General features: G+C 33.1%; 1 protein-coding gene across 1 annotated transcript in view; it reads left to right on the top strand.

The window, feature by feature from the left end:
• LOC139511007 (chitin synthase chs-2-like) overlaps window positions 1–17,171 on the top strand; it is an 85,755-nt gene that overhangs the window by 16,153 nt on the left and 52,431 nt on the right. Inside the window, exons 7-15 of the mRNA XM_071297572.1 lie at window positions 336–456; window positions 2,143–2,214; window positions 3,115–3,198; window positions 6,590–6,598; window positions 7,322–7,457; window positions 14,000–14,225; window positions 14,785–14,949; window positions 15,126–15,257; window positions 16,357–16,499. Coding sequence (XP_071153673.1) covers window positions 336–456; window positions 2,143–2,214; window positions 3,115–3,198; window positions 6,590–6,598; window positions 7,322–7,457; window positions 14,000–14,225; window positions 14,785–14,949; window positions 15,126–15,257; window positions 16,357–16,499 — 1,088 coding nt within the window. The remainder of the gene's footprint in view (window positions 1–335; window positions 457–2,142; window positions 2,215–3,114; window positions 3,199–6,589; window positions 6,599–7,321; window positions 7,458–13,999; window positions 14,226–14,784; window positions 14,950–15,125; window positions 15,258–16,356; window positions 16,500–17,171) is intronic.

Raw genomic sequence — 17,171 nt, 5'->3', positions numbered from 1 at the left:
ATTGGGCCAACTTCAGGATTTTTCAGGGATGTATAAGTACGCTGTCACGTTCAATTATTTAACCTTAGCAAAAAAATATTTTTTTGCTAAGGTTAAATAATTGAACGTGACAGCGTACATGATTTTTTCTAATCATTATCAAACTGCTATCTATGTTGGATGTTCGAATACGCAGCCATACTTTTAATTACTCTACCATTGTCAAATTCGAAATATAATACCAGCTTAAATCGGTCATTGCTATTCATTGAGAATGTATTTCTGCTTTTTGGTCCGGTTGATGTCTCTTTGAGACATTTCCCATTTTCATTCTCTATTATTTAATATATTTTCAGGACATGAACATTTTACACTGCATGTTAGGAGCGATTATTCATTTGACTGAAGTGAAGTTCAAGGAGGCGGACAAAGTAAATGAGCCTCTAGAAATAGTGAACATTGATCAGGTTGATCTAGGTACTCACATTATTACAAAATTTCTATTAAATTTTTTTTTTATCATTTTTATTTAACAAAAAAGCCCTAAGGCTTTCTTCTTAATGTTTGTGAGTAACACATTACGTCTTTCCACAAACATATACAATTAAACGATTGCAGATATACGATTCAACATACAACACGGAACACTTTAAAATTAGTATATCAACGTCAGTTTTTAATGATAATAATATATGTAAACCGAAATAGATATAGAAGTTTTCTTTATAGTTTGCCTTTCTGTATTATTATGAATTAAAAGAAACAACAATAAAAGTTTTCACACAATATGTAGAGGAGATACTCAAACGTAAATTCCAAGAACAAAGTGGCAATGCAATGGGGAAAAAAACAAAAAAATAAGTAATAGTATACACAATGCAATATAGAATACTTAGGATTAGAACACGAACCCCATAAAAACCTGTGTTGATTCCAGGTGCTCCGGAAGGGTGAATCAGCCATGAGTGGTTCCTTTTATGTTGGTTGTTTAATTATAAACCTGTTGATAAGTCTTATTCGGTTAATCATATTCTTAGGAAAGATAACGAGGCTTCGACAATTGGGACATATTTATCGTTATCTTTAAAAGAAATATTCCGAAACCATCAACCAACTTGAGAGTGCGTACCAACAAGCAATAACTTCAACTTATTTAGAACCCTTTGCTTAATAGCTTCTTTGTAAGCAACAATTCTCTGAAAAATAAATCATGATTGGAAAATCAATTTTTGGAATATAATATCAACTGAGAGATAAAGATATGCTAGATTTTTGGTACATAGAAATGGAAAAACAACAATTGGGAAAATGAAATTTCCCGGTTCATCGTTAAGTTATGTTCTCAACTGACCCTCATAGTCAATTTCGAGATTTTAGTCAAGATATGAAATAAACTCAGTTGTATTTTGTTTCCCTTATTTCAATTGCAAGGCTATAGATGCGTTGTGCATAGTCACCAAACGTTGAATTATATTGTTAGAGGTCATCATCTGTAAAACGGAACGTGAAATTAATGAATAACACTAGTTTCTTTTTGTTCTAACAAGCTTATCAGAAGTCAGCTTCATCTAATCAAAAGAATAGGTCGGCAAGAAAAAATATCAAGTATCATTTGAATCACTCTTAATTAACTGAAGTTTAATAGTTAAAGCAACAAAGGGAGATGATAGATTTGCCGGCAAAATAACAAAAAACTAAAGACATGACACACAACACTACCGAGTAAGTAACTTGGACAGGCGCATTACCTTTTAGTGAGGTTAAAATATTTTTTTCTTAAAATGGACCCTCTCTATGTTGAACAGGAGCTGTTTTCGCTTCAGGAGCACCTGAGATCACCCCAGTTCTGGTGGGGTTCGTGTTGCCATGTCTTTAATTTTATATGTTGTATCTAGTGTGCTATTAATGTGTTTGTCTGTTTGTTCTTTTCTCTTTTAGCCATGGCCGTTTATTTTTAATTTATGAGTTTGATTGTCCCTCTGGTGTCTATTGCCCATATTTTTCTGGAGTTGAGTTACAATATTTCAGGATAATCTATAGTCATATTAATCGGTTTCTTGAAGTTCATATATTTTGTAAAAAAATTAAAAGAAAAACTAACGAAATGTTCCCACATTATAAGGGATTCAGGAATCTAATCTTATATTTATTGTATTTTGATAGCTGCACAACTCCTGAATGTAAAACCATTAGAACTTTGTTTAGCACTTATCAAGACCAAGACAGAATATGGAGGTTTGTTATACAAATTTAATTTAATATAAAACTCGTCAACGACTTTATGCTTATAATCTTATAAACCGGACGAGCTTTTCGGATACATAAATCTCACCAATGCAGCTCACATCAAAGCAGCAGAAAAGTCCTAATCAAATAAGAGATTAGAGAGAAATTATCTAAGGAATGACTGTAATATTTTTTTCTGTCTATGAAGAAATGTGGTGCACACTGAACAACTCGCGTAGCGTGTTATTTTAAATTGTGCACCACATTTTTTATATTATTATGAATAGGCAGAAAAAAATATTACAACCATTTCTTATAATGTAATTCTTAATTCCATTTTAAACCGGAGTAAATAATGAAAAATCGTTGATGACGTCACGATCACATGACAAAATTATGTTAATGAGCTGATAAACAAAACATCGTCAGCCAATCAGAAGACACGTTACATCCAAAATTCAATTATTAACTGTTAATACTAGCAATTGATTTTCAATACATGATGTTTGGGATCAAATTGTCGCGTTCATGTTTCATTATCCAATACTTCCTATTCACACAGACATAAAACTTGTTTTAGAACTGTCGTTAAATTTCATATTGCCGTAGAATATCAACTATGATTTCGTTGAAATTGAAACTTTTGCATCAAGGCAATACACAATGAGGTTTATATCAAAAGTGTTTTCCTAGCTTTCTAAAACATTCTAGTTTACTATGTAGTAGGTTAAATCTACACTATGATGTCAGTTCTATATATATTATTATGGAAGGTATGAAAAATGGCATCCATATAACTGAATACACATGTTTTGTGCAAAGATCACAGAGTAGTCTGCTGTTACCGTTGATAAGAAATTTATTTAGTAAATTTTAAGTTTGCATATGCACATGGATGTAATTATACAGGTTTTGATAATACTATTCACTGGGGTAAAGCTGATGACCGTAACTGCATTCACGGTCATCCCAAGATGTCGGACGAAAAATTAGGTCAGTATTTTTATTGTCTGTTAAGTTGTTTCTACGTCATTTTCTTTACAAAGCATACATTGGTACGATGTAAATTTATAAAAGATTCACACGGAAGTCACAAATCTCTACCGAGAAACGTGTATAGAACGGGAAATTGGCTTTGAAAAATTCGCTAAGATGACCGTAAATCATCTTTAAAATATTTTCAAGATGACCGTAACATATAATAAGGATGACCGTGATTGGTAAAATGATGACCGTAATTTCGAAAGGATGACCGTAATTTATAAAGGATGACCGTACCCTTTCATAGTATAGCCGTCATTTCTAAGAAATATCCGTATTTGTATTACCTTTTTTGTATCAAATAATTAATCGTGTTGGTGTAAGACGTATTTATAAGACAACATTAGTTTAAACAATATTTATTCAGATAATTCATCATAATACGATATTATACAAAGGAAATAATATTCAGGATTCAGAAACAAGCAATTTGCTTTTACGAATCTGTCTCCTTTACAAAAGTAATACACTTATTGAACAATACATAAATATAAATACTGGCAGAAAAAGGGAGAAGGTTTGGATCCATTAAAACGTTTAATCCCGCTGCAAATGTTTGCACCTGTCCTAAGTCAGGAATCTGATGTACAGTAGTTGTGAGTCGTTTGTTTATGTAATATATACGTGTTTCTCGTTTCTCGTTTTGTTTATATAGATTAGACCGTTGGTTATCCCGTTTGAATGGTTTTACACTAGTAATTTTGGGGCCCTTTATAGCTTGTTGTTCGGTGTGAGCCAAGGCTCCGTGTTGAAGGCCGTAATTTAACCTATAATGGTTTACTTTTTAAATTGTTACTTGGATGGAGAGTTGTCTCATTGGCACTCACACCACATCTTCCTATATCTATGTTATAAATATATGAATATGAAAAAGGTGAAAGAAAACGAAGAAAAAATTTAATGAAAAAAAAATAAAAAAATAAACATGAATTATTGTAATGTATACAGTGTGAAATGCTTTGGTTCCTATTGAGTGATGAAGCATTAACATCAAGGATTAAACGTTTACTTTTAATAATATATTTCTGCACCAAACTAAATAAAAGACTATTTTGCTCATCTGAGAGTACCGTTGATCCAAAAAGCAAAGTTTTTGTGTTAACTTGGACAGGAAGAACTGAAACAGAATCCAATAGTTCTTATCTTAAATTAGTATATATAGGAAAAGATAACAGGAAGTGAGAATTTGTTTCTACATCACGTCATTAAAATTTTAGCTGTTTCTGTTGGATTGTCAACCATAATATATAATGAAGTTACATCTGCGAATCGCTTAATTTTAGCTCGAATGTCTTCTACAATATCGTTTATAAATATAAAAAGGAGAGGGCCTAGAATGGATCCTTGTGGGACGCCTGCATTTACAGGTAAGCATTCGGAACTTGAACCGTTAATAACCAGTCCCTTATGCCAGACTCGATCAAACGCTTTACTTATATCACAGAATACTATCCTTATTTCTTTACCGCTATCTAAAGCCTTCCAAAAATCATTTGAAATGTTAATTAATTGATTAACTGCTGAATCCCCCCGTGTAAAGCCCGACTGATTTTTCGTTAAAATATTATTGCGCATAAAGTGATTGTAAACATGTTTATACACATCGTTCCATACACTTTGATATTACACTCAACAAGGAAATAGGTCTATAGTTTTTAACGTCATTCGGTTTACTATTTTTATAAACTGGGGTAACATTTGCTCTTATCCATTGATCTGGAAAAGTAGACGTACTTAACCTTGTTAACGATAAGTTAAATAGTTTACATAGTGGATACTTTAAAACAGAAGATGCTTCTTTTAAGATCTTTTAACAATTTGGGACTTATGAGGTCTGGGCCAGAAGCTTTTGTGGTATTAACAATTTTCAATATATCTTCAACTTCAGTAACAGTAAGTTCTATATAACTAATGTCATCACTAATATTATGAAGTTCTTCAGGTAATACAGCACTTGGATCATCAATATTTGACTGGGAAGAAAAAAATCGATTAAATTCATTTGCCTTTTCGATTTCATCAAATATTAAGTTGTTATTAACCATTAATGGGGGTACACTTGCGTCGTTTGTTTTTAATCCGGATATTTGTTTAACCGTTTTCCACCAGTTAGTAGTGGACGGGTTACTGTTCATGATTTTTTTTAATTAAATTGTTGTTATAATCATCCTGCGATTTTCTTATTAAACTAGTAACTTCATTTCGTATTTTCTTAAATTTTGACCACTCCTATGGGTTATATTTCTTAGCCTTTCTGTGGATTTTTTTTTTTCCTTATTCTTTTTAACATCATTTGTTAGCCATGGAGGTTCATTTTTGCGAACAGTTATTATTTTATTTGGAATACATTTTTCAGCAGCTTCTATGATAGTTTTTGTTATTTCGGTTTTAAATTGTTCAACATTATTTAAGTTAATTACAGAATTCCATTTTTTTCAGATAAAATGTTACGATATCTGTCATAGTCTCCTCGATCATATAGCCAAATTTTCCGCTTAAAATTTTTTTGACGACATTTTGGAAAGTTCAAAAGACTGATTATAGGACAGTGAAAACGTATTTGGTCTAATAAAGGTGGCCCGACTCCACAGTAATTTATTATTCGAGCATCGTTTGTTATAAAAAGGTCTAACAATGATGACGACGATTCAGTAAAAAGAGTAGGTTGATCTATCATTTGAGTAAGACTAAATTGGCCTAACAAAGGTGTAATTTTTGAAGACAATATTATCCTAATGGTAGACAAAAATAAAACGTGCTTCAAATACATGGTTCGTCATATGTAGCATCCAACTAAAAGCCAAATAGTTAAAAAGAACTAACCGAGCCCCTATTGCGACAAAATCAACAAAAAACAATGCATACAAATATGGATAGTTCTTTCAATTGACGGTCATCCTTTTAAATTTAGTCATTCAATATAAATTACGGTCATCCTTAACAATTTACGGTCATCTTTTAATCAATTACGGTCAGCCTTGTTATGAATCGCTAATCCTGTTACGGTCATCTCGATTTCGATTTACGGTCATCCTCGCGAATTTTTCAAATCCAAATTCCCGTTGTATACACGTTCCTCGGTAGAGATTTGTGACTTCTGTGTGAATCTTTTATATATTTACATCGTATCAAAGTATGCTTTGTAAAGAAAATGATGTAGAAACACCTTAACAGACAATAAAAATACTGACCTAATTTTTCATCCGACATCTTGGGATGACCGTAAATGCAGTTACGGTCATCAGCTTTACCCCAGTGATATTTGATTTAGCTATATGATTTTTTTTCCTGACACGTTCTGCTTCTTAATATTGATTAATTCGTGTTTTGATTAATTTTGTAGGTAAAGGAGGTAAGCCTTTGTTTCAAGTATAGTTCTCGTTAGATAAGTATTATTTGAAAAGAATTTAGGAAAATAATGGCATACTTTCCCTCTGACTATCAACTCTGTAAGCACTTAACGCTTTCTTACGATTTAAGTTAAAATCTAAACTTTTAGATCCTCTATCTTAGGTTTTCTGTGTAATGTATTGTGCATAACTTTGGACTGTTCGTTTTACTTCTAATAACGACGTTCTGATTGATCCTCAATATTTCCTGCTAAAATAATGTTTTTGCAAGTGAAAGGAAAAGTGTGAACCTCCTTATTAATAAATCAATTATATAACAAAGCGTTTCGAAGGTAATACACTTTACTAGTGCTTGCACTTGATGACTGAGTTGTTTTAAAAACACTGGAAAAATACAAAATGTTGAAGATAAATACAAGAGCTAATAAAGCAAGAAATACCATAGGTTGGAACACACTATTACTTAAACGAGTTAAACTGTACTGGCGTTTTTTTTTTATCTTATTCTAACATATTGAAAATACTATAAGTTCGAATTGGAAAAATTCCTCAAGTAGATTCACAGAACAGACTGTGATGGGACATCGAATATTGTTTCCAAAAACTAAATACTATTGATTTGATATCAAGTAAATGAGAATTAATTCTATTTTAATTAAATCTAATTTAAATCACGCTATTTGAAATCTTATTTGTTATGCTTATTGATTCATTGCTTTGTTCAGGTGAGCCGATTTACTATTTAAAAAAATTAGAACAAGCCCGAGATAGCTGTGATGCTTTAGCAAAAGCTATCTATGAGCGGATGTTTGGATGGGTGATTAGGAGAATTAATGAGGCCTTGAACCCCACTAATCAAAGGTATGAGATATTGAGTTATTATTTTCTTTATTTTCGTCACCTATGAAGGTTCTGTAGCCATTAAGTTCTTTTTGTAACGATTTTATGAATATGATAAAAAAAAAAAACAGAAATGAGCTTAGATTGAGTTAATTTTGTAGTTCCCTAAGGACAAAGTATACAGGGAATAAAATTGAGAAAGGAAATGGGGAATGTGTCAAAGCGACAACAACTCGACCATAGAGCAGACAACAGCCGAAGGCCACCAATGGGTCTTCAATATAGCGAGAAACTCCCGTACTCGTAGGTGTCCTTAAGCTGGCGCCTTGAAAAATATGTATACTAGTACAGTGATAATGGACGTCATACTAAACTCCAAATTGTACACAAGAAACTAAAATTAAAAATAATACAAGACTAAGAAAGGCCAGAGACTGCTGTCTTTGGACAGGCGCACAATTGAGGAAAGACTGCATACCAATTTTAGTGACCGTTTGAATCAGATAGAGAAACTAAAAAAGGTTCCGTCAAAATAAACACACAATATAAGTCCCATTTCATGTACAATACTTTGCACAAAATATTTACTTTTCTAACCTATGAATGTGTGTTTCTAAAGCCTCGGTCACACCTTACCGGATAGCACGAACGGACGTCTAACAAATGAAAATAAAAGTTGTCCGTTGACAAAATTGTTATCCGTTGGGAGTCCGTTGATGTACTGACCGAATAAAACGGACGTATTTAACGAATGTATAACGGACCACCGGATATGCAACATACGAGAAACGAAAGCGTTCCGGACAGAACGGATGTCGAACGTACATCCAACGGACGAGTACCGCATAAAACGGACGCCTAACGGAAGTGTACCGGATAAAACGGATGAACAAAATATATGGAAAAATTAAAGGCGACATTAATAATTATGTAAATCGCATGAATATTCAAAATGTTACGTTTTACCGGTTTTGGTATGTTCTTTAAAATGTCGCCAAAGGGCAGTGTCTAGCATGAATAAGAGCTGCTTGGTTGTGAAGACGTGCCTGTACTCTAAGATCGATTATGAAAAATAAGAATTCACGAACCTTAAGAAATCTTACATACCTATTAATGGCATTTCTGACGCGAAATTTTCAGAGTACATACAATCTAACTCTCTTTCATCTTGTAACAGTATTAAAACATTTGACTTCTCTACTCTTTACACAAGTATTCCACATTCCAAACTTAAAGACAAATTAAAAGAGTTGGTATTACTTTGCTTCATAAAAAAGAATGGCCAACGTAGATACAAGTATCTTGTCTTAGGGAGGGATAAATCCTACTTTGTAAAGAATCACTCTGATTCAAACAAAAAATTCTCTGAAACCGATATTATCAAGATGCTTGATTTCTTGATTGACAACATATTTGTTACGTTCGGAGGACGTGTTTTTCAACAGACTGTCGGCATACCAATGGGAACAAACTGTGCCCCTCTACTTGCTGACTTGTTTCTTTATTATTATGAGGCTGACTTCATGCAGGAACTTCTTAGGAAGAAAGATAAGAAGTTAGCAATATCCTTTAACTCTACTTTCCGCTATATAGATGACGTTCTTTCACTAAACAATTCAAAATTTGGTGACTATGTGGAACGCATCTATCCCATCGAATTGGAGATAAAGGATACTACAGATACAGTTAAGTCAGCTTCATATCTTGACTTACATCTAGAAATTGACAATGAGGGTCGGTTGAAGACAAAACTTTACGACAAAAGAGATGATTTCAGCTTTCCAATTGTGAACTTTCCATTTCTAAGTAGCAACATTCCAGCAGCACCTGCATACGGGGTATATATCTCTCAATTGATACGATATTCCCGTGCTTGCATTTCCTATCATGATTTTCTTGATAGAGGGTTACTGCTCACAAGGAAGCTATTAAATCAAGAGTTCCAAATGGTGAAGTTGAAATCATCTCTTCGTAAATTTTACGGACGCCATCACGAGTTGGTTGACCGTTATGGAATAACCATTTCACAAATGATATCGGATATGTTCCTCACTTCGTAACTACAATCCCCTTCCCTTTCATGAATTTGACCTACCGAATTAGACTATTTACCGGATTTGTAATCACATAAGCAACACGACGGGTGCCGCATGTGGAGCAGGATCTGCTTACCCTTCCGGAGCACCTGAGATCACCCCTAGTTTTTGGTGGGGTTCGTGTTGTTTATTCTTTAGTTTTCTATGTTGTGTCATGTGTACTATTGTTTTTCTGTTTGTCTTTTTCATTTTTAGCCATGGCGTTGTCAGTTTGTTTTAGATTTATGAGTTTGACTGTCCCTTTGGTATCTTTCGTCCCTCTTTCAATTGACATTTATCCGTTTCAGATCCGTTCATCGTCCGTTTTATCCGTTACACGTCCGGTAGAAGTCCGTTTCTCATTCGTTCAACACCCGTTTTATCCGTTAAACGTCTGGTAGAAGTCCGTTGGTGAATTTATCTCAAGACCACCAACGGATGTATAGCGGACACGTAACGGATACAAAACGGAAACGTAACGGGCGAGTACCGTACAAAACGGACGTCTAACTGACGTTCAACGGACAATCTATCCGTTGGACGTCCGTTCAAAGTTTTGAACATGCTCAAAATTTTCCACCTGACAGAACGGACGTCGATGGATAAAACGTACTCTTAACGGATATGCAACGGATATGGACGGACGTCTAACGGATAAGAACGGACGTCTAACGGACATGAACGGATTAAAAAAAAGTTATCCGTTAGGCGTCCGTTCGAGCTATCCGGTTAAGTGTGACCGAGGCTTAAAACGAATTATTATAAGTATAAAAGGATTACAATGTTTCCATAGAAAGAAAGATTTAGGCAGATACAAATATCGCATGGACAGAAGGAACAATCATTGTATGCCCAATCAATCAAAAGTTGTCTTAGCTAATTATATATATATAACAACCGTCTGAAACTCTTATCTTAGTCATATTTAGTCTTTTCTCTTATCAATCAACGATAGCGTTTGGTTGAGAACTAATCTTAACTACAGAGGCTTTTAATTATATTTTCCCAATGTAAAAATTCCTAGTCGAATAAAAAGAATATGCCCTACATTCTTCATTAATTGTTGCTACTTACATATGAAGAGAAGTATTACACAATGGGTTCTTAATGGTAAAGAACCGATCGCCAGTTTCATAACCTTGATTGGGTAGATGTTTATGTTAACTGTTCATTTATTCTACCTGCACGTGACAATGATGTTATTTTCCTGTTTTGATTTATGTTTTCGTTAGTTTTGAATATTTTAAAAGTTTTTGCAAGAATTTGATGTTGAGTTTAAACATTATAAAAATGTACAGCTCCTACGTATATTATCAAATGATGGAATTGGGAAACACTGGAGAAGTTTTTTTGGTTGTAGGTTTCAATGAAATTTTGTGAGATTCACAATAAAAAAAATAACCCAATACTCTGCGCTGTTTATTCGTTTCCGGAGCTGTTAATTATTTTCAAAGTAGCATTTATCACATTAGGGGTCGCTTCATATAATTTTATACATTGTTATCAAGTTGATAATTGTAACGTTTTCAAATAATAGAAGGTTTTTATTTTGTATAGGCAAAAATAATGATTTATGTAAACAGTCCGCCAAAAGTTAAGCACCACCTATTTTTATTGCATCGAAAAAAAAATCATTTCGAAAAAGAACAACATTCATGTAGCAATTTTGCTAACATATACCATAAACAACCATGAACTTAAGTTTGGTCACTCATGTAGGTTCTATACATTTACATATTGCGTTTATAGAAATAGTGTAAATCACACAAATCACAAACGCAATTTAAGTTTCACTGTGATTATTTTTTATAACAATTAATCACCCAATATCATTAAGATTCTCTACAAATAATCTTGGTAACATTTTAATGTTGTGTTTCTGTTGTGTCGTTTTTCTCCTCTTATATTTGATGCGTTTCCCTCACTTTTAGTTTGTAATTTGTAACCCGGTTTTGTTTTTTTCTCAATCGATTTATGAGCGGTATACTACTGTTGCCTTTATTTGGTATGTTCGTTAAATTAAATGTCAATATGATGTGTAACCACCTCTCTTCCGGGACAGTTCCACAACACGGCGTCTCATACTATGCACAAGCCTTCGTAATTTTACTTGAGTAAATCAATTTCATTCATCAACAATTGCCACTCTTAAATCGCCACAATTTGCAGTGGTGGATATCTGTGATGGAGATTTCTGCCAATGACATCCAAGACATGTTAGATAGGGTTTCTGTCTGGAGACATTGAAGGCCAAAAATTAGTGTCAATGGCTTCTTGTTCCTTTTACTCGGTTACAATCCTCGCTCTGTAAGGTCTATGGTTGACGTCCATGAACCAGGGTCTTGACGCAAGTAAGTGATTGTCAAAATAAGTGACTACAATGTTTGTAGACAAAACGCGCGTCTGGCGTAAATATAAAATGTAAATCCTCTTATCTATGATGAGTTTATATTTACAACCACAGGGTCTATGCCACTGCTGGTGGAGTTTTAATTCCCCGAGTGTATCACCAGTCCAGTAGACAACACTTCTGTGTTGACTTGAGTTATCATTGATATGTTTATAATTATGAATTAACTGTTAACAAAACTTTGAATTTTTGAAATACTAAGGTTTCTACCTCAGCAATAGATTACCTAAGCTGTATTTGGCAAAAACTTTTAGGAATTGTTGGTCCTCAATACTCTTCAACTTCGTACTTCATTTGGCTTTGTTTTACATTTTTAATTCGAGTGTCACTGATGAGTCTTTTGAAGACGAAACGCGCGTCTAGCGTAAATATAAAATTTCAATCCTGGTATCTATGATGAGTCAATTTCTAAGCACAAAATCCTTGTATGTCTGACCGTTCATGTTACCCTGCAAAATATGCATACTCTGATTACAACGGTATGAGAAGCAACCCCATACTGTAACACCATCAGACCGAATGCAGTCGTTGGGCAAATGTTGTTTTGGGCATAGGTAGTTTTATTTTCTGCCGTCTACTGGTCATAACAGAAACCGATTCTCATCTGACCAATGAATTTTTTGCCAGCTTCTCATGTCGATGGTCATTTACACATTGAAACCTGGTTATATGGTGCTTGGTAGTTAGGGTAGGTCTCTTGACAACACTACGTGCTCTGAGGTTGCCTCTATGAAGTCCACGAATCAATATGCAAACACTAACATGACCACCTGGAGGCCAGTGGTGTCTAAGCTGCGAGGGAGGAGTAAATGGGCTGAATTTAGCACGATGCATAAGCAGTCTGTCATCACGATTGATAGTTAAACGGGGTCTTCTGGACATTGGTCTATCATTTACAGTTCCTGTGTCAACATGACATTGTAAAACTCTGACAATGACGGTGCGATTACCATTATAATGGTTACCTATGCTCCTAGAACTACTACTGACATTTGAAATGCCAATTGCTTGGGGTGCTATAAACAGTTTCGTATAAAAAAAAAAACTAGGGGTTATTCCTTAACTAAAAATAGACATGGAGGGAAGTCCCTTTTTATCAACATAATTGGTGAAAAAGTATCATGTTTTTTGTATTTGGTTGTAAAGATATGTTAATTAATTTCAATTAAAGCAGGTTGAATGATTAAAATAATTTAAAAATTAGATTAAATATACATGTTTTGAGGGGAGACAACACTGTAAACAGTCTGTTTTTTTGGCAGTGAAAATTGAAAACTTATTTGCAGCCACTGTAGCTCTTTTCGGAGCAGGCGAACGTACCCTGAAGCATGAATTTTTTGAAAGACCAGGTAAAAATCTATGAAATTCATACAATTTTGATTATGAAAAATGTGCAGGTATCATGTCTTCAGGGGTGTGCACATGACCTGATTTCAGGTTTTTTAAGCTTAAATTAGGCAATGTTTTTCCCAGTTTCTCTGGATAAAACTTTTTTATACTATTAAAATTACACCTTTTTTTTATTCCATTATAAACTAGAGAACATTCTGATTCCAGTGATATCTAGTTTTATACAAGTATCTTTATTAATCAGTCCACCACTAAGGGTCACTTATACATGGTCCCTTAACATATGACGTCATAGAAAAAAACTGTTGATTGCACCCTTGCCAACGTTCAGCCACATATAACTTACGCCGGGTCATATTACACAATGACTTGAAGGTCAAAATTTGTACGAGTGACAGTAGGAAGATGATTTAAAGGTATCGAACAGCGTGTTTTTAAAATGACATTTGACCTTTTATAAAAAGTTGTTTGACGGGTTTATCGGAGTTAATACCTTTTGGTCGTAATGAATTTTGTTAGTGTATGTTACAGGCAATTCATAAGACCAAAAATTAATAACATTTTAGCAATAGTTATAAAAATATTTCCAGTTATATTTAGGTAGATATATATAATATATATAATAAATAAAACATTTCCGTACATTTTTTTACGAGAACCATACACACTTACTATAGTAACTTTTTATATATATTTTTTTATTAATGTAATGTTTTTTAATCATACAGGAAAAAGGTTGCTGCATCTATAGGGATACTTGATATTGCTGGTTTTGAGAACTTTCCAGTCAACAGTTTTGGACAACTGTGCATCAATTTCGTTAATGAACGTCTTCAGAATTTTATGAACGACCATGTGTTTAAGAATGAGAAAAGGCTATACCGTGATGAAGGCATTCCATTGGAAGATATAGATTTCAAAAATAATGAAGACATTATCGATACGTTCCTAAAGGTATTATACATTTCCTGTTGTTCAAGTCTGCTTATAATCCTATGGATAATGTTACATATTTAAAATCTTTTAAATGAAGGTATTGTACATTAAGAGGCTGTGTCTGTTGCACAATTCTGTTCATATCCTTATGGACAACATTTTTGAAATTAACTATGTCAAAGTATTTCACCCATAATGTCTTCACGGCTTCTTAAAAACTTCGCTTTGCATATGTTTCGTTCGTTTTCCCCAAAAATAATAATATCAAATGTAAGACATAACAAAAGTCTAGTATGCCCTATGTTTATCGCTTTAAAAACATGTGGTTCTTATTAAGAATTTATATATGATATTAAAGTCTGCAATTGTAGCCATATGAAGAGTGTAAGAATATTTGAAATTACTTTTAGTAGAATATAGATTTGGTGCGGCAGAGTTAATGCAGTACAATATTCATATTACGGTAGTGTTCTCCAATATTTGTTCACTAACAGGACTGTTCAATAGATACCATTCAAATATTTTTTTCTTTTCTCAATATTTATCGACCTCCAATTATATTCCTTTTATTATTTAGAAGCCATTTGGGTTACTTAATTTACTGGACGAAGAAACTAAGTTCAGGCAAGGCTCAGATGGAGGTTTTGTTTTTAAAGTTACAACAAACCATGATAAATCAGAAATCATTAAAAAAACACGAAATGACGATCCAGTTTTCACAGTATGCCATTTCGCCGGAAAGGTAAATATCCATATTTATTGACCATATATTTCAATATCAAGAAAATAAGAAATTCATGCTTAACAGACAGTCATGTGGTTTTAAAAAAAAAAAATTTACCATGTGTCGAGACAAAAAGTTAACTTATCAAAGATCTATCTGATACTAATATCGAAGATCTAATACGAAAATCAAAGAAACTAAGTTCAGGCAAGGCTCAGGTGGAGGTTTTGTTTTTAAAGTTACAACAAACCATGATAAATCAGAAATCATTAAAAAAAACACGAAATGACGATCCAGTTTTCACAGTATGCCATTTCGCCGGAAAGGTAAATATCCATATTTATTGACCATATATTTCAATATCAAGAAAATAAGAAATTCATGCTTAACAGACAGTCATGTGGTTTTAAAAAAAATAAATTTACCATGTGTCGAGACAAAAAGTTAACTTATCAAAGATATATCTGATACTAATATCGAAGATCTAATACGAAAATCAAAGATTTGATACTTAAATCAAAGGTCTGATACCAATATGGAAAATATGATACTAATATCAAAGATCTGTATCAATATTAAAGATAATATTATGACACCAATATCAAAGATCTGATACCAATATAAAAAATCTGATAATAATATCGAAGATCTGTATACCAAAATCAAATATCTTTTTCCAATATCAAAGGTCTAATACCATTAAAGAAAATTTGATAACAGTGTCCAGATCTGAAACAAATATCAAAGATCTGATTCCAATATCTAAAATCGGATATCGATATCAAAGGTCTGATAACAATATCGAATATCTGATACCAATGTCGAAGATATGATACCAATATCATAAATTTAATATCTATATAGAAGATATGATACCAATATCGAAGATTAGATACCAATATCATAGATCTGATACCTATATCGAAGATGTGATCCATTTTTTACCATTATCAAAGATCTAATACCAATATCTAAGATCTGATATCAATATCAAAGGTCTGATACCAAAACATATATCGTATTTTTACTATATATATATATGTAGCCATTGACTTATTTTCTGTCTTTGGACAATCACATGAACATATGGCGGCATAAAACAAGTAGTTTTAGAGCCCTCAATCTTTTTTCTGAGAAATTTGATCATAGGAATGATGAAAGTTGTACAGAAAAATGATTAATAACAAAATTGATTCTAAGGTAAAATAAAATGTACAGTGAAATCAATTCGACTAATATTAATGAGATGTAAACTGTCACATTTACAAGTTTAAATTATATATGCTAATGGAGTTTACTTCAATGTCTGACCCCCTCATGGCTCACTCTGTCCGAAATATTTTCTAAAATAAATATTAAAAGAAGTATAGAAATAAAGAATGAAAATGTTTATAAATACTAAACTTTCAAGCTGTTACTTTTTAGGTAGATTATGACTGTCATGGATTTCTTGATAAGAACAAAGACACTCTGAACGACGATTTGTTAGAATGTATGAAAGTCAGTGAAAATGTTTTCATCAGCGATCTTTTTACTATCAAAAAGGGACCAACCGGCACAATATCAGAGTAATTATTATATATTTAAACATTATCCACGTCCAGTCTGTGGTTTTTTTAGATGTATTTCTATGCATCTGCTGAGTATAGCATTTTTCAACTGATTTCTATAGTTCGTTCTTATGTTGCACTGTTACACCATTGTCCCAGATTATGGGAGGGTTTGGATCCCGCTATCATGTTTAACCCCGCCACATTCGGTATGTATGTGTCTGTCCCACGTCAGAAGCCTGTAATTCAGTGGTTGTTGTTTGTTGATGTGTTAATAATTGTTCTTTCGTTCATTTTTTGTACATAAATTAGGCCATGAGTCTTCTCGTTTGAATTGTTTCATTTGTTCGTTTCGGGGCCTTTTACAGCTGACTATGCGGTACGGGTTTTACTCATTGTTGAAGGCCTTACGATAACCAATCTGTGTCATTTGGTCTCTTGAGGAGATTTGTTTCATTGTCAATCATACCACATTTTTTTTATTATAGATATCCAGCTGTAAAGTTAAATAAATATAAGAGAATTATAGTTATCGAAAAGGATGTTAACAAAATGTAATAATTTAAAAACTTAAACAATCTGTTTGGTCTACTAAACATTATAAATGTGCTAGCTTTGTCAACGATTACCACAAATATGTTCTCGTTTCTCTACTGGAACATCACTGAATGAGACTTATTGCCAATTTTT

Source organism: Mytilus edulis, chromosome 2, assembly GCF_963676685.1.
Source record: "Mytilus edulis chromosome 2, xbMytEdul2.2, whole genome shotgun sequence".
Taxonomy (NCBI): domain Eukaryota; kingdom Metazoa; phylum Mollusca; class Bivalvia; order Mytilida; family Mytilidae; genus Mytilus; species Mytilus edulis.
The sequence above is the reverse complement of the archived record's forward strand: the minus strand, read 5'-3'. Positions and strand labels throughout refer to the sequence as shown.